The following is a 25,114-nucleotide window of genomic DNA, read 5'->3' as shown; positions in this document are numbered from 1 at the left end:
GATCTAATCGCAGCGAAGACGTGGTTGTTTCCCTTCACTGCGGGAGTCCTTCCAGATCATCACTCACTATTAAATCTTGATTGGTCGGCATTAGTCACTTGATCTGGTGACAGATGTTTTCCCTCAATGAGACACCCGATTTCTCTCACAAATTGGAACCTTTTTTGTTGAATATCGGCAGCCCCTCCATCCACCAGTTTGCTAACTTTGTGGGTTATTTTGCGACAGTCAGTCTTATTCTTACATTTAAATTTCTTTGCCCTCGATTTGGAAGTTGTGAACTGCAGTGAATTGGAGGGTCAATTCTCTTGTTTACCTGCAGTGACCACAGTCTTAAAGTGCGCTCATGTGTTATTGCGCTTGCCTGTCTCTTTTCTATAAAATGATCACGTAATTTAAAATTCATCACGTCCTGCAGAATTTTTGGGTTTGACGAATGACGTTGTTTTAGCCTGTTTCCGGTCGTGCGGTAGCGTCTCGCTTCCCGCGCCCGTGTTCGATTCCCGGCGGGGTCAGGGGTTTTCTCTGCCTCGTGATGACTGGGTGTTGTGTGATGTCCTTAGGTTGGTTAGATTTAAGTAGTTCTAAGTTCTAGGGGACTGATGACTATAGATTTTAAGTCCCATAGTGCTCAGAGCCATTTAGCCTGTTTCCAGTGTCCTGAATACAGTCTTGGTCTCTATTTTCCTTTTTGTGCCAACGCTGTTTTAATTTTCAGGTGCGGTGCCGTATCAATTGCTAATCCAGGACGATACAGACTGGGAGGATCAACATTTCCATCTTTTTCTCTTGGCTGTTTTGTCCATATCTTGTAAGCATCAGCCACATATCCTTCTGGAAACTTCGCTTTCTTGGAGGTGATGGCTGATAAGATGAACTGCTGCTTCCTCACTCCCAGCCATGGCACTGTGATTTTCTTTATTTGACGTCTCTTCATCTACAGAAGTGTACTATATCCTCTGCTATTACAGCATCTACTTCTGTTAACTGTTGCTTTATTCGTTCATAAATAACACGCTCTTCTGTACGCACTTCATCTGCAATTCCCAAGTACTCCACTAACAGTTTAACAATTAAGGCGCATCTCATTGTCCGTGGTGAAAAGCTAACTCTGTAAACACACTTCCTGACCAAACAGGTAATCTGAACTACTCTAACAGCAAACACAAACCCATTTGACATGTCGTGACCACTGCGCTGCTTCCAGAACGATAGGTAAATGGAGGGCTTCAGTAGAGAGGGGAAGCCTATTACCGCCCCATCTCTTTCTCTCCTGTTAATACCGTTGCAGCATACCATCTAAAACAGAGTGTTTTTGTTTCTTGTCAGTAACAAAACAAACAGTTCTGCTTTATTCTCCGCGACAACTACCGTGACCTTCCCTTGTTATAAGGGCACAGGGGCGGCTCTTGTATAAATTTGCCGGTTTGCGCTACCCTCAGGAATAATTTAGTCTAATTGTGTGTGCTTTTAGAACTTTCTACACAAATGCTGAAGTAGTGCGCCATTAATCTCTTTTGAAATGTCCGGGCTCCAATAGTCGAATAGGATGGGAATGTGCCGATGGCGACTTGGGGTTGCACTGCGCTCGCAAACGTGGACTACGATGCCGGGGGGTGGGAATAAGGCAATGCATGGCAACACTGCACTCGTATACGGACCTTGTGTGCATAAACATCTCACCCCGCGTGTCGCAGAGACAGGGGCCGGACTCTCACTAAGAGAATCTAAATGGTCACATCTTTGAACAATGAGGTATTCTCGTGTCTCCTTATCATTTCACGTGTATCTGCGAGCATGAAACTTATTTCCTGTGCGTTGTGTCCGTTGTTTTAGTGTGTGCTATAGTGAATTTTGAAGATCAAGTAACAGGTGAATACATGAAATAACGAATCTGGTAATTTCCTTGCTCTCTGAACATTTCAATTTACCCAAGTTTGAAGAAAAACTAAAAACCTTGAGACTAAGAAGGCCGACTCCTACTTTAACAATTTCGCAGGCACTTAATACGAAAATTAGTCAGTTCATTACAAAATTCAACTTCGAACTGCACAGCAAGCATGACTCTGTGGGTATGATCTGAAAAATGCCTTCTTTTTCCTTGTTTATTATTTGGAGGAGAGCTTTCATGGACTAAACACGCAGTCTGTGACATTCAACACCTCCATGACAAAATCACGAAACACAAACTTTCTTCGGTCTATGTCAATAACATTTTGAATTTGGTAAGTCTAGGCAATGTAAATATAGCTACCTAATTAAACAGTGGTTACAGAACGTCCGTGCCATTACACAACCAAAAATTTCCGGATAATTGGTAAATACTAAATATAATTCTTAACTGTATGCGTTTCTGTGGTACGTTGTAACATGTCCTCAGACGACACGAGACAGTCTTCGTCCAATCCTTGCCTTCTTCGTGCCTTGATTAATTTTAGTGCAGAATTAGATTCTGTATTAAAATCGCATTTAGAAAAAGGAACAGTTTTCAAAGACACCTCTAAAACCATCCAGAATGAACTCCAATCCGTGTGTCAGGCCAGTCAACAGTAAATTAAGTATGCGGAGTTTTTGGTTGTAATACGTGACGAAACCACTGACGCAGCCTGTGTTTACCAGGTGTGTTTACACATCAGTAATGTAAGACCAGTTGATAGATTCTGGGAGTCCATACTACCAGAAAAGCATGATGCCCAATCTTCGGTAACGTAATCGTACGTAGCCGATGAATCAGGAGAACTGTCAGCATAAACATATAGTGGTGCAGCACTCATGAGTGATTCGTCACGTGGGGGGCAGGCTCTTGTTAAGAAAAAGTTTTCCAGCGCTTAGTACATTCATTATTATACCCACTAAATGAATCGCATTAAGCTTGAAATCGCTTCGATTAACAAAAAGGTTCGAATACTTTCCCTTAAGCTTTAGGGGCTTTGCAGCTTTTTTTCAACGTCTTCATAAAGAACAGCAATTCTTAACGAAATAGCACAAAAATGACACCCACGTTGAGTGCCTACTCTATGGAATTTCCAATTAAGGAGTGTCAATATTGTTTTCGAATATAGCGAAGATATTATCAAGTGCATGAATAATATGAGCAATGGGGAAAAATTGTAATGGAAATACCATCCCATAAACCTGTGGCTTAGTAAAGATTATGAAGGATGAAGGTTCATTTTCTGGCTCTCGTTTTTTTCATATAATTATGATCTACGTGGGTGTTATGTATAATCAACCACAGAAAAGGGATATTGACCCAAATTATGCACAAATTCAACTGATAACTTTCGAGTGTGAAATTAAAAACATTACAGGAGGGGTTAATGACAGATTTGCACAAGTACCATCAATGCGGGAGAGATGGAGGAGTGACGTGTAATCTACTGCGAGAGGCAAAAAGAAGTATCTGATGATGTAAGTTAAGAGGCGAAAGAGAGATTCAAATTCACCTGACACGTAGCTGCAGCCTCCCGTTGGCTGCCAGAGAAATTCAAGACTTACTTTGTCAATTTTCCAGAAACTTCTTTCAGGGTTGCTATTGAATGCTATTCTATTTTGGAAGCAAAGAAAATTCGGATGGAACACACTATTTATGAAAGAGACGAGTTCAACAGTATGTGTGGAGCTTTGAGCTTGTTCGATTACGTAAGTTAATAATCTTTGTTGATACATTGAGCGAATCGGTGAAACTTCAGTCACAAAGGATTAAAAAATTTCCAAACGTGAAGGAAAGAAGAATGGAGTTTCTGTAAAACACCACCACCACATCGAAACGCAGATAAACAATCGAACTGCGTTAACATCGGTCCTGTTGAAAAGGCAAGCTTACTACATTTTGCGTACGTAGAGTCGCAGTTTAACTTAATTTCTTTTATTCTGCAAAGCAGCACTTCATTTTGAGCACATGTTTTGGTGCTATTACAAGCAGATGCTGTCGTGACAAGAGCGAGCAATCTGTTTTGTGTGTGTTTTTTTTAATCGTGCATTACAACATGAGACGAGCACTGATTTTCTCTTCTTTTTTCAATGTATTTCTTGGTGAGAAAGTGTACCACAAGCCGCCACTGGAAGGGCACTAAGACTTTAACACGCTAGAAGTACCGCTTTGTACTTTCTAGGACACGCTGCCGGCGTTCTTTAAAGTAACAGAATGAATAATATTAGATATCTATTTACAACTGTCTGCACTGATTGAGTATTCACATTTCAGCACTGACGACTGCATTATGAAACTAATACATGTACAACGTTGAGTACAAAGATCATCATAGAGGGAGTAACTACAAGGAAACACACATACCTTGACAAAAAATTGAGACTGCTCCAACTACTGAGGAACTGTAGGTGGCGGCGTATTCCTGACTTCTCTACGACGTTTAACTATGTCCATACGTTATAAAAGGTTTCTTCAAAATAGACAAACTCAGAGGCAATGGACGAGCAGTTTACTATAGGTGTATTCGTCCTCTTCATTGGAAGTCAAAGAAACTGGAGCACCGACGCAGCCTTACCGAAAACGAAATGTTTTCGGCACTGGAAGCAACGGGTGCTGAGGTGCGCCGACTAAACTGAGCCATACTAATGGAACTAATGTGTGTTGTATTCAGATTTTCGCCATCAATTTCGATTATTTTTTATTGTATATTGTATTATGAGTTCTGGCGGAGCGCAAAATACATGTCCGTAGTAAACTGTTCGTCCACTGGCAACAGGTGCACTAATTTTCATGGAAATTCTCACAAGAATACTGCTACATCAATACAAATGAGAACAGTCTTCCTTTTCGTTAAACTCTGTACATATCATGTTCACAGAAAACATCCTAACTACCTATGGTTAGTTAAATTAACGTAGAAACCCCCAGCTTTTTTCTTAAAAGATTAGGAACTTCGCAATAATGCAGAAAGACAGCGGTTCGGATAAGCGACTTCACACAGCTAGTCACAGCAATACTCATCTCGCATTTCTAGTACTTCATCTCCTTGTTTGAGGAAATAATTACGTCAGTTAAGGGAATCCGGCAATTAAAAAGCGTGGCATAAGAAGGTATAAAAACACAGCTGCACATGTAAGTCACGAAACCGGGAAGGAACCGTCCACCATCACACAAAAACTAAATGTAAACGATGAAAGAGGTCAGAGTGTCGATATCACAGGCCGAATTACAAGAAAGGTTAAGGGGTCAGCATCTCGTCAACACAAGATAACGATGGAGGAAAGAATCGATTACGACCTAATTAAGGAAACCATCTGAGCATTCAATTAAACTGGTTTAGGGATCCCACAGAAAAGATTAATCAGTAAATAAAGACATGGGTTTGATTGTCACTCCTTCCTGGTAAACCTTTCAATCACAACGTCACCGCCTTTAGTAGTGTAAGTAATAAATAGGGTGAAGGGTCATTTCTAGCAGTAAAGATGTCCTCATAATTTCTAAACGATGTATTCGATGGCGACACCATAATGGTCGCATAGTCTTCTTCGAATTCAAGTTTCCTAAATTTACCTAGCACTGTTTAGCGATAACTACGTAGTTGTTTACTTACAACGATTCCATTTAAGTGCCCCGAAAATCTGTTAAAATTTTCGTATAGGCTAAACCGACATGTTAAGATCCTGGTAGCACATACCTGGATTCGTTTGACGATTGTAGTCTACATAAGGATTCTACCCACTGATGCAGTACTTTAGAATTGGTCTAACGTCATGTATACAATTTCCTTTACTGATGTACTGAACTTTCCTCACAAATCTAAGTCTTCAATACGCTTTCCCTAATAATCATTTTCGTGATCGTTCCATTTCATATCCCTTCTTAGTGTTGTACTTAAACGATTTGACGAACTCAAGATGCTCACACATCTTGTAACAATATAGCATAGGATCCTCTGTAATAACAATTGCCTTACGTTTGTCCACATTTGGAGAGAAACGCCATTCATTACAACAAGTGGAAATTTTGTCGAAGTCTTCCTGTTGTTCCCTGAGATCAGCGAATGGTAATACTTTCCTGCAAACAGCATCGTCTCGTAGTGTTGCTCAATGTTTCTGGCACATCGTTTACGTATATTGAGAACATTAGAAGTTCTTGGTGCACACCCGTTGATACTTTCGTCTGAAGAATTCTCGTTGTCCAATACAGATTCCTCGAGACAGTCACACCGTATGATATTTTGGTTAGTAGTCGACGACGCAGTGCAGAGTCGAATGCCCATCGGAAATCTAGGAAGATGGAGTCCATCTGTTGAACATCGCCAACTGTTGCAAGATGACTTGCGTGAATGGAGCAACCTGTGTTTCACGAGAGCAGATTTTCCTAAATCCGTGCTGATTCTTTGAGAGCCTGTTTTATTTCAGTAACTTTGAGTATGCTCTAGGAGCCTGCAAGAAAACCAGGTCAGCGACTTTGGTGTGTGTGATTATGTACATCCGACTTTTACCCTTTTTGTGAACAGGAACCTGCGCACTTTTGCAGTCAAGAGAATTTACACTGCGTAAGTATGTCTCAATGTATACGAACAAGGAGAGGAGCTAATTTCGCGGAGTGTCCGCGCGGTTAGAGGCGCCACGCAACGGATTGTGCGGCCCCTCACGTCGGAGGTTCGAGTCCTCGTGTGTGTGTGTGTGTTTGTTTTGTTCTTAGTGTAAGTTAGTTGCAGTAGTGTGTAAGTCTAGGGACCGATGACCTCAGCAGTTTGGTCCCTCAGGAATTTACACATATTTGAACATTTAATTTCGCGCCGTACTCCTTGTAAAATCTAACACGTCTTCGATCAGTGACAGTTACAAGTACCTCACAGGGTTCACAATGTCATGTAATACGCACGAATATTGTCTTGGGAGTAGCAAATTGCATGGACACAGGCATGACAGTGATATGTTAATGCCGACGAGCACAGCTCGCAGAAGCGGCGGGAGAAAAAGAACATATTGACCGTCTGAAACATGGTAAAGAAAAGGAGTGATTTTGACAAATGACACCCCAAATCTTAACCATTACACTTCGAAATTTCTACAGTTCGCACATGATTGGTGGAGCGTGGCGTTGTTTATTACAACACCAAACACAATTGTGGCCACATTCTGTCCAAGATTGAAGCAAGTCACACATGATTTTTTTCTGCCCAACTTTACGTTGAGGCGCAATGCCGAGAAGAAATCGGGAATAAGGGCGTACGTTAAGCCTCAGGGATGATCAGGCTACTGTGAAATCTCACTGGCGAGGGGCCACTCCGTGTACTTAGGTCTTCGTAGGTCAACATGGTGTGTTACAGTGGTGTATCCACTTCCGTATGTGAGTCAACCAACAGCCGTCGCGCGCACCCACACTAATCGCCAGTGATGACGCATGAATTTTAGGAAATTCCCCGACGAGCCTGGGAAGTCATGAAAGAACTGTACAGAAGTTACGCGTAATATTCTCATTTTCCTATGCTCTACATGGATATAATGCACCGAGGAGAGACTTGTAGATAAAACTGGCATTGAGATTCCTTCACATTCTGATTCAAATTGAAGGAAGAACTTTAGGGTATATCCTTGACTAAGATGTCGTTTGAAACGGAGTTTCGTCTCGGACTGGGAAAGGAAGTCGCAATGTCTTTTGTAATGGAACCATCCGGACAGGAATTTTGGTGAACTACGGCGAATTCAAATCTAGATGGCCGGACGAAAATATGTGCCGTCTTCCCGAGTCCAGCGTCTTACCATTGCACCACGTCCCTTGGTATTCTCATGTAATATCTAACACTAGACGCAGATGTTTTCTATCAATAATACATTTTTTCGCCTTTGTGGTCCCAATGCAGTAGTGGTTCTGGCACCTTCTCACAAATGCTAAGACTATTTGCTCGTACGAGATTACTTTCATCGACAGTATCAGACATGCGAGATAACTGAACGTCATTCTATCGATGTGAATTGTCCGCGAGTAACTGCTTGCATAAGAGCCAGAGCTAGACCAACGAGCTATTGACTTGCTCAATTTGCGAAGCTCTTTCTCTTTAAAAAAATCATTGAATTTCTCTGAAACTGTAATTACATATACATCACCCATTGGGGTAATTCCTTTGTGGTGCTTCTTGTTTTTTCTTAAAATGTATTTTGTAAACCCCTGGCAAAGAAAGCTTTAAAGAACGTCAGTACCTGGCGATAGAGACGGCATAGATGATTTTCCCATATTATCAAGACACTGATACAATTTTTGGAACTGGTTCCATATATTGTCACGAATTTGGTATTAGATATTCCTAGATACAGCATCCTACGGAAGACCTGTCGTTTCTACAAGAGAATGCATCGTTCCAATGCTGCAGAAGCACAAATTTGATTTTAGGGACATTCCTCGGGCAAGCGAGCGCTGGTGGCTTCCCTCAGCTCTCATTTGAACCTGTTTGTGAGTACGTCTGGGGCGCCTTCTTGGCGTTGTGGGTGGCGATTGACAGATCACGGACCGGTATGGCTCTCCAAAGCATGCGGTGTTTTATGGAGCCCATTCTATGACCTGACGACGACGCTATCATCAGGTCGAAACTAAAATTTAGATTACTACATAGGTTACTTCAGTTGCTCACTAGTGAATTTATTAGTATCTGACAGATCTTTGCACGTATGCTAAGAATATACTTTTATGTTTTGGTGAGGGTGAAGATCTAGTGTGAAGCCTACAGCCTACCTGGGATCCTCGCCTCTTGCAGCTGACGCTGAACATAAGACAACTTACGCCCGAAGTGCAGAAGTTACTTACCTGTCAATGTTAGTTATTAACTGTTAGAACCACTTTCAGGAGCTGTGCACCACTCCGAATTAATTTCCTCATCAAGTCTATACTGCGGGGCACAGTTTGTGGGAAAGCACATACACAATAACATCCCAATATTTTTCGTTATACTCAACTCCACGCTAAAAATTACTTAAATTCAGCTTTCCAGGTAATTCTTGGATGCAGAAACTGAAAATCCTCTAACGAATATGTCGGGATAACTTAAAATTTGTCACAAAGGGGGGTTCTAATCAGGATTTCCAGGTTTCCCCAGAAGTCGCCTTACCCGTTGGGTTACGTGAACACTCCCCTGGACCTTTCTCGAACTTTCGTTCAGCAATCGCCTGTCTGTAGTCCTTGGGAAGGCTTCTTGGAACACACAGACTGTACAGTCTCTTGTATCCTAAAAGTTCAGCGATTATCTCCAGCGAAAGATTTTATGAAATCCGTTGAAAACTATCCAGCCGTTGAAACATTATGGAACTGCCTGTTTTCACCATTTTTCGTACCACTTCGTTGCTGACTAGAGACAGACGGCCAATCTTAAACGAGACCATTGGCGCACACCTTCATTCATCCCATTCGGTCAGTACTGTGGCGTTTTCTCATCTCCAAGTCTATAAAACCTGAGCCACCTTCCATCAAGCCACAGATCCGCACTATAAATTTCGTAGACGGTTAATGATGAATTAATCAACATGGCTGCAGTCCATGCTAGGAGTTTGGTCGCAGGGTTCACTTGTCTGGCACTGCGTTCCACGTTCCAAGCAATATGTCAAAAACTTGTTTCCATATAATTATAATTATTACATAACCACAGTTCACATACAGTGTCACATTATCAACTGGCATCGGCAATATTTTTGTGTACGGTTGCTTAAAAAAAACATCAGCCGGCATCGACATGTTTTTGCATGGTTGCTAACTTGATTTTGGCAGGCTTTCACAAAAATTGTGTGTGTGTGTGTGTGTGTGTGTGAGAGAGAGAGAGAGAGAGAGAGAGAGAGAGAGAGAGAGAGAGAGAGAGAGAGAGAGAGAGAGAGAGAGAGAGAGAGAGAGGGGGGGGGGGGGGAATGTGAGGTCACAGAAATGAACAAATATGTGCTTCTTAGTAGAATGAAGCGACCCGATTTCTAGCACTATTTTAATTTATATTTGTTTTTAAAGAACAATTTTATCTATGTACATTAAATTAATCGTAATGTATATTAATGAGGTAGCAAAAATATGTCAATTACTCCTCTTTCTGCCATCTTAATAAAATGTAATTTTTATTAACTTTAAAACTGTAAAATGTAAGATTTTAAAGGAAATTCCAAAACTTGTTTTTTTGATTTTTTCGAGTCTAATACTTCCTAAGTTACTAAGTATTTAATATTATGATTAAAAGTTTATTAATCTTACTTCACCTTACGCATTTCAGTTCCAGTAATACGTGTAAAACGTGAGCTTTGTCCTCTAGGATCAGGTGAATGAACCTTACTTTGGAAACAGTTGAATTTCCATATTGCGTCATTAACTCTCTCGTTGATACTTCCAAATGAAGTGGCCCCATAAAACCTATTATGATATTTAGTCGTTACAGATTCTCACGGTAGCAAAATATAGGGTGATTAACTGGTTTCACGCCTCCGAAAGCGGCGCTGCTGATAACATTCCGTGCCGCTACACCTTCTGTCGAAGGATAGCGCTGCCCGCAGAAAAAACTATCTCGCCAGCTTACACCAGAGCACCCTGGACGATTTCGAGGGATGGAGTGTACTAGAATAATTCGCGTTCGTGTTGTCACAGGTCTTTTTGTTCTAGGGGCATGATTCACGATTAGGGCGCACAAAGGATTATCCTGTAATGCACACACTGAGGCACGCAGTCATCACTGCACAGTTACTATGAGCTTATGTTGTTGTTGAACTGTGTAAGTTGTTTATGTCTACAAAAATTCATTTCCGACCATTTCCCAGTTATCTCAATGTAGTCAAGCATTATATCACCTATCATCTATGTAATTTTGAGTATTAAATGTTTGGGACACCCTGAAAATCGCTAACTACAAGTGTTTAAATAACGTTAACGACTGTCATCATACATTTATCTCGCTATAAATGTGGAGTATCACTGGGAAAAAGTCAGTAGTTTTGAAAAATACTTTTGACGTGCTTGACGGATGGGAAGACTCTCCGTAGTTGAATAACCGTGTTACGAAAGGAGAAAGAGGTCCAAACCACCCAGAACCTTTTTGGCAAAAGCAAAGGATGCCATACTAAGCGTAAAAAGAGAAACGGTCGACCTGACGAAATATCCTAGTGTTCTTGTTTCTGTAAGGTCTGTAAGCGACTCTAGATAAGCTATTCTTTCACTCCGTGACAATCCTGGTATGACAGTCGGAAAGCAGAAACACTAAATTAGGTCTTCCGAAACTCTTTCACTCCAGAAGAATGCAATGCGGTTCTCTATACAATCGCACAAACGCTGAAATCAGCCTATCGTAGGTCGCTGGAGCAAGGGGATTTTTCACATGACTAGCAAAAGGCGCAGGCAATTCCTGTTTTCGAAAAAGGCTGGCGAACAGATGCATGTAACTATAATACTACATCGTTGACGTTACCTACCTGCAAATTCTAGAACATGTTTTGTGTTCGTGTAGAAGCCCGAATATTTCCTGCCGGCCTCTGTGACCGAGAGGTTCTAGGCGCTTCAGTCCGGAAGCGCGCTACTGCTACGGTCGCAGGTTCGAATCCTGCCTCGGGCATGGATGTGTGTAATGTCGGATGTGTAAGTTCGGTTTCAGTAGTTCTAAGTCTAAGGGACTGATGACCTGAGGTGTTAAGTCCCATAGTGCTTACAGCCATTTGAACCATTTTTTTTAAAAGTATTTCCTCTCTAGGAAACAGCATGAATTCTGTAAACAGGCATCTAATGCAACTACACACTATGTCCATATATGAGGTCCAGAAGGCGATGGATATTTACACACAGGTTGATTCAGTATTTTAATACACTACTGTCGATGAATGGAAACCGCCACAACCGTTAAACACACACTAGTATGCATACAGAGCTATTGAAAATGCAGAACACGTCTTAATGGTTTTAGGAAAGGTAGATCCCAGACAGATTTCCTGGGAGAATTCTACGGAAACTTAATTTATCCATAAAAGAGGTGGGGCTTATAGAACTTTTTTCGGCTCGTTCTTGACTGCTGCTCTCTGGTCTACGAACCGTACCAAGTAGGAGTGCTGGAGGAGATGAAGGTACATGGAAGAGGAACGACACACTTTTTCTCGCGGAAATGTTGATTCTATTCCATTCGTAGGCGCTAAAAGACGCTACGTTCACCGACAGATTTGCAGTTAAAATTTTGCCCCCAAGTTCCAAGAACAAATATTAATTCCTGTCTCTTAGATCTCGCCAAATGATAATGGCGGTAAACTCAGATAATAAAAGCTCATACACAGGCTTTACTTTCCCGGGCATCAACCGCAAATGGAACACGATATTGATACACGCAGTACTCTCCTCCACCACACTCCCTATAGTGGTCTATGGAGTACAGATATATTTCGGTTATCAAAATGTCAAAGAAATTAAAAACACATACGCACCTTAACAATATTGTAAAGTAGAATCTATGAGGAATGCATTAGAGATGTTCACTGGATACTACACTTGAAATGGATTAATATATGAGCGATATATTGAAGCATCAATTGTTAGAGTATTGGTACATAGGGCAAAGGTCGCGGAACAGAAGGATGCCATATATATATATATATATATATATATATATATATATATATATATATATATATATATATATATATAGACGACTCGTATTAGATGTTTAGAGCTTAGGAGAGTTCTTTCAGTTAATACGGGAAGTTCCGAAGATAGTTTTCCGTTTTAATTTTGTCGAAGTTTAGGGTCGACGATGAGGACTTTTGAGACTGAGCAAATAAACAGGTTCGCCAAGTATAGGGCAGAAAATGGGCTAGGGTCCTTTTCAATGCAACTATTCTGGCATTTGTGTTTCGTTATTTAAGAAAGCCATGAGTATATAGAACGTGGCTGGCTGAATGGGGATTTGAAATCAGTTCGTCCTGAATGAGAGTCCATTGCCTTAACTATAACTACTTCCTTATCGATTTCATCACCCTGATGACAGATTACACCGAAACAGTCAATCTTCGCCACAAAGACGGTGACTTGCTTTTGGGACAGTTTTTTTTTGATTTTGGCGTACAGTACAAGACTTTCAAGTGCTAACGTCACAAGAACAAGACTGCATATACACTCTTCTCGTAATGTTACAGAATCTAATATGGAAAATATTACAGTCTCAGATACTTGTGATCGTTTAAAAATTGGAGCGGATCCGGAAAACAAAGTATCTCAAGATTTCACAGAGGCAGTGTTCTTATCCCGTTGGCGCCGAGGTCATTCGAGACGAGAATTGGGATATGACGCAAGGTATAATATCTGAAATGTCATTTTCAGAGTAGCCATCCGGGAATTTCTCTCTCACTATCTAGGTAAACCACGGAAAATGTAAATCTGGATGGCTAGGTGGAGTTCTGAATCGCCGTTCTCATGAATTTCACTCAAGTGTTCTAACCATCGCACCACCTCGCTCCATAGCAAAAGAAGCAGCTTGGACCTTTAGCACATTTGTGCCTGCAGACACGATTCTCTCAAATACCCAAGTCTTATCGGCGCTACCCACGTAAGACACCGAGGCTTTATCAACACAATCTGCTCTTTGATCATGGAGCCATTCAAGAACCACTATGAGAACGATTTCATCGCTGGGAAAATCCCTTCCCCCCCCAACACCCTTATGATATTCTTTCAGCTTACCGAGAAGATGGAAATCTCATGGTGCCAGATCTTCCTTCCTTCCTTCCTTCCTTCCTTCCTTCCCGATTAGCATCACCAACTTCTGTGCTGCCTTGGCCAAATTGTTAGCACTATTTCACTACGGTTGGGCGTGACATAACATTTGGTTTATATATCGCGAGAATTTCACGGTGAATATGTGTTGTTTACATGCTTTGCCCTCTAGAATCTTACTGTCCCAGGTGTTCAACTTTGTAGTACGTTTCCTGTTGCTCCCATCTCGCTCGCAGACTGTATATCGCAGCAGAACTGACTCTGCTGGACATCCGAAACATACCCTCTCTTCTGAGAACACGCCACACTTGTTGCGTAATGGTTTCAGTGTAGGACGACATGTACATTTACTTTCTGAAGTCTCTACGTTCATACAGAAACTGCAGCGTTAAATTCCACAAATCTGCGGGGTTTCACTATCAAATTATGAAATCGCAACGGATACCGCCCTGGCTTGCAACTGTAGCTTTAGTGCACGACAAATACAAACACTACATTGGGGTATGGATATGAAATCAACACAAAAATTAAATGAGACATTTGCCCCTGAGATTTCACAACAGAAGTTGGTTGGTTGTTGAAGTTAAAGGGGCCAAACTGCGAGAGCATCCTATATTTATCGAACCAGGAATAATACTCAGCGGAAGAATAAAGATAAACCCTGGGAAGCCTAATAAAGTAAGACAGACAAAAATATCCCCTGGATATGTTATACAATGGGAGACGCATCCTGTGCACCTGACCAACACTACCTCGCCATCCGTTACCCCAAGAAGACAAGCCGCACAGACAAGATAAGATTTTAGGAAAGACAAAACATTAAAAACGGCAAATGTAAAAGAGTTTGGAGAAGGGTAGGGGCCAAGCTGGACCGCCGATCAAGGACCGCTGTGTGTAGTCAGAGCCAGAGCAGGCGAGGGGTGCCCCTCAACCCCTCAGGCGGTCAATGAGGCCAAAGCGTCCCATTTCACAGAGACGAGAAGAAATTGTCTCCGCAGATGAAACGTAAAACCAGGTAAGTGGCTTTGGTGTCGTCCGCTAGCACCAGACGTAGTGTGTCGGGGAATTTAAGATATCGCCGAAACACAGCCAAATTTGGGCTGTCTAGTATGATGTAGGCCACCGTCAGGTGGGCACTACATCGGCAGTAAGGTAAATCTTCACGCGGGTGAATATGGCCATGAGTCAGCGAAGTGTGGCCAATGCGTAGCCAACTAATGGCACTGGATTCCTTGCAACAAGCGCGGAGGGAAGACCGTCACGTGGTCGTGGTCTCCTTTATGTTCTTTGTTTGGGGAGTCCAGGGCGGACCATTATGAGCTGCAGACCAACAACTGATGGCGTACAGTCTACCGAAGGTCCAGTTCTGGGACTCTTATTTCCGAAACCGGCATCCTGGTAGTCACCTTTGCCAACCGGCCAGCATGTTCATTCCCTCAGGTCCCAAACATGTCCAGGGCCCCACTCAAAGGGGGCTGGGCACCCAGCTTGATGGAGGTCAGAAAGAAGATCCTGGATAGTCGTGACTACCAGGTGACGAGGGTAGCACTGGTCTACAGCCTGAAGACTGCTCAGGGAGTCGCTGCAGATTAGAAACATCTTGCCAGTTCAAGGCTAAAGACTCGCTTGATGGCCACCAATTCAGCAGTTTAGACACCACATCCACACATTATGATCTACGTCGATGGATAAATCATCCAGTACAGTGGACAATATGATTCCAGGAATGTTGCATTATTCTGGCAAGGTCTTTGTGATCTATATGGAAATAAGAGGCGACAAGAAAAAATATAAGAACAGAGAGCTCTTGGGAGGAAGGGGTCAAGTATTTGAAAATATTCTCTCTAAGGTATTATTTGTCGAAAAACGAGGGTCAAAGAGATTAAACCCCGCAAAACAAGTATCCTTTCAAACAAATGCACGCTATTTTTTTTATATACAGGACGTTGCGGCAGCCTAATAACTAGATTACAAAAATAAAGCTTTGCCGTACAATGATGAACGACCTATTTGAACAGCGTTATTATTTCAGGGATTTTACAGCATTATGTCCTGCACTCTGGTCAATGGCGAACGAAAAATCTTAGGATGGATCGTAACTACAAATGCATTAGCATTCTGCAGTTTTCATTCGAAAACAACTGGGCTACGTTGAGTGTCATATTGGAAATGCGTTCTTTATAGATTGCTGGTAGTCTTCAGTTGACTTGTTTCCTTCCAGGCAGACAGTCCGTGTCACTACTAAGTACAGCTTAATCAATTTCTGCCTGTTCAAGCAGTTGGGTAAAAATGCATGGGCCTCATCAAATACATCATCTTATATATATATATATATATATATATTCATCAGCAAACAATAAAAATCCTTGGACAGTCGGGTGAAGTGACATCAAATGTCCATCCTGTTTAACGGTTTCCGAGTGCATAGTCCTCCAGTCTTTACGTATCGCATAGATAGTTTCCAGTTGATGACTGCGTGAACTAACAATCAAAACGGGGCTTGATAGTGGGCGGCAGGTAGATGGAACATTCCCTCAACGAAACGGAGTCAAAGATTCAGTATTCTTTGGCTTATATCAAGCGCGTATCGAGAACACTGCAATTACAGCATTGACATCTAGAGAGATAAAAATAGTTATGTCATAATACCAATTTCGTGACGCACGCAATAATGCACTCTGACACGAGAAATCAAACACAGGTGCTGTCAGAGCCTCCATTAAGATTTCATTTGCCTACCTTAGGCACACTGTTTTTCATTGGATCATCTAGGGGGAGGGGGGAGCAGGGAATTCCTTGGTTTAGTTACTAGTACTCTGATGTACAGGGGACACGGCATCTGGCTATGGATTCTGATCATTATGAAGTCACTGTCCGTCAATTCTACGTGCGAGCGAAACGTTTTCTTGTCGTATGGTCCAGGTCCACTAGTCTAACATAACCCATCATGGCCATTTTGAAAGACTGCCTTGAGAACAACACTGTAGGTATTTCCAGTATCAGTATTCTGGAAAATTCTACCATTGGCTTGATTACCACGCCCGTTCAATATGAACCCTGTCATGGATTTACGACTCGTGCCGGATATTTTGTAGGTACCCAAGCTATCAAAAAAGTTTGAGGGAAGGGGTGAAGAAAAAACGTGTCCTTTACTATTTACTTAGGGTACAAAATAGGTGGAAACCTGTACGTCATAAAGGCACAGCTCAATACTACTCCAAGACGTCTTCAGACTACGCATTAGGTCGTAGCCAAGTTGACTTACCGCAGTCCTAGAAGGCATTAAATAATGTACGGTGAGATTTTTACTCAGCAGATGTCACTTATCAGGAACTTGTTTCTTTTCGGATTTGGCGACTCAGAAAAACTCCAGTATTTCTTCCTTTATCTTTGTTTAGTAGTAGTAACCTAGTCCTAAAGAGAATATTACCCAGAAAAAGCATGCAAAAATGTTTAGAGACAAGAGAGTGTTTTATGAACAGCAAAATTAGTAGTCCATTATACGCTAAACGCGCGCGCACACACACACACACACACACACACACACACACACACACACACACCTAACTCCGGGTATCTGAGTTTCGTTCCACTACCCGCCCATCAATGTGCAGTATTACAATTAAGCCTAACAGCACCTAGTCAAGTTGTTATGTGTGCGAAGTTAATAATGAACCCGATTGCAACTTCCGACAATGGACCGCTAAGCCAGTGACATTTAGCCATTAGTCCCACGTTACATTACAACACGCAGTTATAAATAATCCTGGAAGCACTGAGTTCACGTGTGCTTCAAGAATAAATAATGTCTGAAATAAGCGAGTCAGTTCAAGCAACTTCTTTCAGTATTCATATCCAACCATTGAAATTAAAGGCTAAAAGGAATTACAAGTACAAAAATAATTCAGTGCAGTTTCTAGGCACCAGTTGAAAATCACGCAGAAAAGTAAAAATCAGACCAGCATGTAAAGGATGGCAAACAATCTTAATATTAACGTATTTGAGAGATGTTTCTGCGAAGCAGACTTACGTTGGACAGATACTATACAGGCGATAATTTTAGACTCTAAAAGGAACAACACCTACTAAATATAAGCTGATGATAATACGAAGTCCAGATCGCTCATTACTAGTTTTGGTTTCGTTCAATCGTCAGCCAACCAAATGAATAATGAAGTGCGACCTGCACTTCTTAATATTAACACTGTCAGCATTTTAAAATAAGCCAACAGAGATAAGAACTTTCTTTTTATAAGAAAAAATGTGTACGCAACTTATATAGTGATTACTGGGAAACTAAGTGCGTCAGCCACTGCTGAAGCATCAATTCCATGTTGGACGCAGGGTTAGGACTCGTAAATCACCAGTGATAAAGCTAGGCATCTATTGATCCAACCCTTAGACAAGGTATACTGATCAATCTGCTGCTGTTCTGTCAATATCCAGCTAACGTGCAGTGAACGTAGCTTTCACGAGTATTAGCCAGATACTGGCATAACCGCAGCACACTGACCACCATCCCTTTTTTAAAGGTTGTCTTATTTATATGTCCATCTTTATCACTGAAGAATTACGAGACTTTACATCTAACATCCGACAGTGGCTAATGCACCTGGCTTCTCACAGAGATCACTACATAACTTAGGCACGCCATTTTTTAAACTTACTCCTTTCTCAATTAGACATCTATGTTAACCCTTTCGGACCCTCTGGCTACAACAGTGTACATTATCTCTTAATGTGTCTTGGTTGCAACAGAAATATTTTTCTCCAATGGAAATCTGAAGTACACATTTGTGAAAGTTCAGTTTTTCCATCATGCACATGTGCTGCCAACTGGTGGGTATAATATTTTGTGTGATAGTGAATGACAAGTTTATTTATTAAAACAGTGAACATTTCAAAATTAGTCATTTTGGTCCATAATTAGAACCCAAGTGTAGAAAGTGTTTCGAAAACGTGTACATATGTTCTATTTTTTTAGTCACTAGTCTTCTGATTGGCTTGATGTGGCCGCCACGAATTCCTCTGCTGTGCTAACGTCTTCATCTCAGAGTAGCACTTTCAACCTACCTCCTCAATTATTTGCTGTATGTATTCCAATCTGTCTCCCTCTAATTTTTTTTTCCTCTACAGCTCCTCCTAGTACCACGGAAGTCATTCGCTCGTGTATTAACATGATGACTTTTACCTTGCCCTCCTTATCAGTACTTTCCACATATTCCTTTCCTCTCCGATTCTGTGCAGAATCTCATTTCTTACCTTATCAGTCCACCTAATTTGCACCTTTGGTCTGTAACACCACATCTCAAATGCTTGAGTCTAGGTTTCACTACCATACAATCCTGAGATTAAAACGTACATTCTCAAATTAAGGCCTATGTTTGATACTATTAGACTTCTCTTGGTCATCTTGGCCAGGAATGCCCTTTTTGTCATTGCTAGTCTGCTTTTGATGTCCTTGCTCCGTCCGCAACTGGTTATTTTGCTACCTAGGCAGCAGAATTCCCTAACTTCATCTATTTGGCGACCATCCACCCTGATGTTAAGTTTCTAGCTGTTCTCGTTTCTGCCTTTTCATTACTTTCTCCTTTCTTCGATTTACTCTCAATCCACATTCTCTACTCAAACTGTTCATTCCATTCATAAGAACATGTAATTCTTCTTCACGACTCCTGAGCATCTCTTATTTCCATTATTGCTTCTTCGATGTACAGATTCAACAGTAGGGACGAAAGACTATATCCGTGTCTTACACCCTTTTTAATCCGAGCACTTCGTTCTTGGTCGCCCACTCTTATTATTCCCTCTTGGCACTTATATATATATTATATATCACGCGTCTCTCCCTCTACCTTACCCCTATTTTTCTCAAAATTTCGAACATCTTGCACCATTTTACATTGTCGAATGCTTTTTCCAGGTCGACAAATCCAATGAGAGTGTCTTGATTTTTCTTTAGTTTTGCTTCCATTATCAACTGGGACGTCAGAATTGCCTCTGTTGCCTTTACTCTTCTACAGCCAAACTGATCATTTAACACATCCACAATTTTCTTTTCCATTCTTCCGTTTAGTACTCTTGTCAGCAACTTGGATTCACGAGCTGTTAAGCTGATTGCGCGGTAAGTTTCGTACTTGTCAGCTCTTACAGTCTTCGGAATTGCGTGAATGATGTTTTCCGAAAGTTAGATGCTATTTCCCCAGGCTCATACAATATACACACCAACGTGAATAGTCATTTTGTTGCCACTTCCCCAATGATTTTAGAGATTCTGATGGAATGTTACCTATCCCTTCTGCCTTATTTGATCTTAAGTCCTCCAAAGCTCTTTGTACCGTTCCCACCAATCCGATATCCCCTCTGTACTCAACAGTAGAATTCCCGTTGCAATTTTAATGTTACCAACACTACTTTTAATTTCACCGAAGTGTTTTTTTTTTTCTTTCCTGCATGCTGAGTCAAATCTGGATGGTATTCTGTTTGCAATTTGGACATCCTTTTTGTTGTCGACGAAGTGGAGAAGATATTAACTGGAAGCAGTTAATTCCATAAATTATCTGGGAGTACGCATTAGGAGTGATTTAAAATGGAATGATCATATAAAGTTGATCGTCGGTAAAGCAGATGCCAGACTGAGATTCATTGGAAGAATCCTAAGGAAATGCAATCCGACAACAAAGGAAGTAGGTTACAGTACGCTTGTTCGCCCAATGCTTGAATACTGCTCAGCAGTGTGGGATCCGCACCAGGTAGGGTTGATAGAAGAGATAGAGAAGATCCAACGGAGAGCAGCGCGCTTCGTTACAGGATCATTTAGTAATTGCGAAAGCGTTACGGAGATGATAGATAAACTCCAGTGGAAGACTCTGCAGGAGAGACGCTCAGTAGCTCGGTACGGGCTTTTGTTGAAGTTTCGAGAACATACCTTCACCGAAGAGTCAAGCAGTATATTGCTCCCTCCTACGTATATCTCGCGAAGAGACCATGAGGATAAAATCAGAGAGATTAGAGCCCACACAGAAGCATACCGACAGTCCTTCTTTCCACGTACAATACGAGACTGGAATAGAAGGGAGAACCGATAGAGGTACTCAGGGTACCCTCCGCCACACACCGTCAGGTGGCTTGCGGAGTACGGATGTAGATGTAGATTTGCTACGTTATTCACTTCCGAGCAGAATCCGTAACGACGACGTTCATCTACATACAAAACGCCTGCCATCAAACACACTACATAATTTATATCGAGTTGATTGTAGAATAAGGAAGCAAATTCGAGAAAAGCGCTATAAATTAAAATACTCCGAGAAAGCCTTCGTAGTTAACGCATCTGCAGCAGTTGAAGGCAAGTGTTAATGTATGTTACGAAGAGTGTGCCCTCGGTACGTAACTAAGGAAAACATGTTAACAATACCCCCTAAGATGCTAAGCTCATGTCTTGTTATGCGAGAGTGAAATGCAACCTTCTGCTTCCTACTGTTCGGATTGGGCAACCGAATGTCTTAATCTTGATTCCTTCTATTTCAGCTATACAGGGTGTCTCAGAAATATTGCGAAAAACTTCGAAATGCCTTAAGGAACAATTCGAGGATAGGAACCCATGTCCGAAAACGTCATCCAGAGACGCCACAGAGCGTCTTTGCTATAGGCGCCGGCGCATAGGCCACCCCTTGCGGCAAATGTGACTTTCACGCTGACGGACAGTCTCGGAATGTTTTTTGTTGTTCAGTGATCGCTTGATTGCCAAGATCGCTAGTGGAGAACATGGTTCGAACTGCTGCGAATACTAACCTTGTCTCCTATGAACAGGATGCTCTGTTGCCTCAGTGGATGACTACTTCAGACGCTGGTTTCTATCTGCAGTTTATTTTTCTTCTGTACACCGAGAAACAATTGAGATTTTAGAGGGTATGGAAACCAATGTCCGAAACCGTAATCCTCGAGGCAATAAGAGCATCGCATTCATAGGGGACAAGGCCTTTCCACTCAGCAGCTAGCTCCATCTTCTCCACTGGCGATCGTTAATCAGTCGCGATCACTGAATAACTGACAACATGGCGAGACGTACCTCCTAAGGTTCGTCAGCGTACAAAATCACGTTTTCTGCCGAAGGGGTGGCCTCGTGGCAAGCGCCGGAGCCTGAAACTTTGACGGTCTGTAGCGTAGTTGGATGAAGTTCCCGGACACGCGTTCGCATCCTCGATTTGTTCTTCAAGACACGTTTACAATCTCTCTAAGCCTGTCGCAACATTTCTGTGGGTAGTTCTATATTAAAAAGTATATTGAAGTCGCAGAAGACACTCAATACCCATAATTTCTGAGAAGTATCTTCCAGTAACTCGTGTCAGAAAGAACACAATGCCTGTTCCGCTGAAGTACTATACCCAAAACTGAATTGTTCACTTAACAGTATGTTGTCCTCTTGGCCTTGCTGAACTGACACCTCCGCCCCCTTCCAATTAGCTCGAAGTGAATAGAAGCAAATACAGTTTTATATGGGCAGACTGCGGGAATTACAATGTTGAAAAATTTGGAGGTACTGCAGCAACATTTATTTTTCATGCACCTATATACTGATTACTTCAGCTAGTGTCACGTCGCGAACTAGCACATGGACTTAACACTACTTACAATGTAAGTGCAGCGTTTTCCTTTCGCCACCACTGCAAAGCTTGTGCTTCGGTTGTACAATGATTCTCGATAAGCTTTAGTCTTGTGGTTTTCGAATAAGGAAGTAGTTTATCACTTTTCAGCACAAAAATCAACACACTGGGTATAATGTAAGGTTCTCTCTTGTATGCAATATTAAGTGCGATAGCACGAAGGTTAAATAATAACGGCAACCAGAGCTTTTGCTTCATAGCCCAAGTGTAGAAAGAGAACGTGGGTTTCCAACCGTTATTTACTCACTTTGCCCACACATCTGGTTTTGGCACACGTCCTAGATGTGCGGGCTCTGATCGAAGGTATGTTACGTCAATTCGACCAACGACACTGTCAAAATACGAAATCACATTGTATATCACAATTGTGTGTATGCAGTGTGGGCTTACGTAGTTACTACTTACAAATTTGCTCGTATATTCAATTATGTTAGCGAAATCTGTCCTTACATAACTGACTTTTGTTAGGTGTGGTAAAGAAAGACTACGAGAGATATCCAATTACATGTCACAGAGTGAAATAGTGCCTTTCACAATAATACGGAACTGACAGGAAAAATCCCCCCCCCCTCTCTCTCTCTCTCTCTCTCTCTCTCTCTGTGTGTGTGTGCGTGTGTGTGTGTGTGTCAAAAGAAAACATACAGTATAACCTTATCAGTTACAAGATTCGATTGCGTATGGTCGAAATATGCACTCAATTTTCACTTGTTACAAAGCAATACGAACAATACAGTGGCCTGTATTACATCCTGCGACGCAAAGTTTACTGTCCATGCAATGTATGTCTTCTGCAGGAATACAAGAACCTTCCTCTCGCGCGGCCAACGTGATGTTTACACTCTAAGAATGTTTACACATTATGGCTCGTCTTATCAGCAACAGCAGTGTGGTGTTCCGGAATTCATACTGTCCAAGTACGGTGCGTACGTAGCTACAACTACTTTTAACTGACAACTTAGTGTCCAGTCTAAATACAAGCAGAAAATTGTGCCCAAGCAATCCGTATATCAAATCTATGTAATGCCTGTAACATAACAGACCTCATCGAAAATTACAGCTGTTTGCCACCCTTCAGATGAATAAGTTTTAAACTGCTAGTTTTTTCTTTGAAATTTCTTCTAGCAAAGTGATAAAATACAGCGGGTCACAAACATTTATGTACATGAAACCAAAACATTCCAACACACAAAACAAGTTTTACAAGACGACCAAAGATTTTTATTATAAAAAATCAAACAAAATTATATGTATTAGGGGCAGTTCGAATTAACAGTGGAAAATGCAACAGATATTCATCAGATTACATTTGTTTATGTAACGTCACGCAAGCTCGTGAAAACCTGATACAATTAACACTAATTAGGCGGCTATTTCTCCTGGATTTTATTACAACTATTTCCAATAGCGACTTTACACACTGGCACCACATAACCGAATTTAAACATTAAAAGTTACAGTGAGAGAACTAGTGAAAGCGAAAAAAAGTCCTTGCATAAGGAATTTTCACGCTTTTCTTGCTTTAGGTAAAATATTCGATAACGACGTAACAGTAGCTCCGTGTAACATTTTCTGTACTATAAAAACTGCCTAACTACTACTAGACTCTTCTCATAACGCACGTATATATAAACTAACAGGGTTTTCGTCATACTAACGCGACGATACAGAACCAAATAGTTGTAGACCTTCTCACAGAGACTTTGAGAAGTCTATACAAACGCGCAATTTTTATAAGAACAACAAGAAATGTAAGTCAGAACAACTAGAAGTTTACGGAAAAAACTGCGTAGTTTGCGAGACTACTTTGATTCTGTAAAGCAAAATTACTTAAAGTGGATTAATTACTCGTTGGAAAATACACACCAGTGTTACAGAAACTGAATGTTTCCACATACACTCACATCACATTAGAACGATCTGTGTCAATACACTAGCGTACTTTATACGACAGCTGGAGTTGTCCAAACTTAACCTCTACGGACCACTATGCGCATCAAAATCAGCTGTTTATGTTTGTCAATGGCGGAAGGTACAAAGATGCCAAAAATTTGTGCGAGTGTTATGTGATAAAACTAAAACGAAAAGCATAAAGCTGAGAGAACTTACCTCTAATTTATTTCTGTTTGCATGGATCATTCTGCTACAACGCAGTACAATGCTTCCAAATGGAAAATCCTACGTCGACAAACATCTAACAAAGAACGAAATTACGACAGGTACATTCAAATTACGTACGAAGATGCACCGAACGGAAGTCCAAGACAATGTTTATAATTTTATGCGTTAGTAAGTCCATTTTACAGTGACACGATCGCACAACACGAAAAAAACTCTAAATGAAATCGCCGTTCTTCCAACCACTGTTTCTAATGTTTACCACAAGCTACTGGCGTCTCACGCTTGCACTGGGGTTTTCAGTGACAGTACGGGCCGCACGAACTTCGCTTCCACCAATCGGGTCGCTCCTCGCCTGGTTCGCTCCTCTAACTGGTCGAGAGTACCTAAACAAAAACAACTACAGCTGCTCCTAGTGACGTCACGGGGTAGGGGGTCGATGAACAAAGCGCGATCAATGTCATTTCGTATACATCGCACAGCAGGCTGCGTGGCATTGTTGTTTCCGCTGTGTGTTTCGCGACTGAGAAAAAGATCCACTTCTGGTATATTTTTTGCGAACTGTGAAAACCTTATACTGATTCATAACTAACTTTACAAATTCATCACGTTTGTAACAGAACGCAAATTAATGTTCCGTTAAGTAATTTAATGTGATCATCAGAATGGCATATATAACAAATATATG

At 41.4% G+C, this 25,114-nt stretch overlaps 1 protein-coding gene across 6 annotated transcripts in view; it reads right to left on the bottom strand.

Annotated features, from left to right (window-relative positions):
* LOC126297429 (F-box/LRR-repeat protein 2) overlaps positions 1-24,811 on the bottom strand; it is a 274,474-nt gene extending 249,663 nt beyond the window's left edge. For 2 of the 6 annotated variants that reach the window (XM_049988247.1, XM_049988251.1), the window contains exon 1: positions 24,418-24,778. Coding sequence is in view for 4 of the 6 variants with exons in the window: in XM_049988252.1 (XP_049844209.1) it covers positions 24,418-24,447 (30 nt within the window). In the remaining 2 variants the exon portion in view is untranslated. Of the gene's footprint in view, positions 1-24,174; positions 24,220-24,417 lie in introns of those variants that run through there. The other 4 variants (XM_049988252.1, XM_049988248.1, XM_049988250.1 and 1 more) reach the window with 4 other exon arrangements.
* Between the last annotated feature and the right edge of the window lie 303 nt (positions 24,812-25,114).

The sequence above is a fragment of the Schistocerca gregaria genome, chromosome X (assembly GCF_023897955.1).
Source record: "Schistocerca gregaria isolate iqSchGreg1 chromosome X, iqSchGreg1.2, whole genome shotgun sequence".
NCBI classification, from domain to species: domain Eukaryota; kingdom Metazoa; phylum Arthropoda; class Insecta; order Orthoptera; family Acrididae; genus Schistocerca; species Schistocerca gregaria.
The sequence above is the reverse complement of the archived record's forward strand: the minus strand, read 5'-3'. Positions and strand labels throughout refer to the sequence as shown.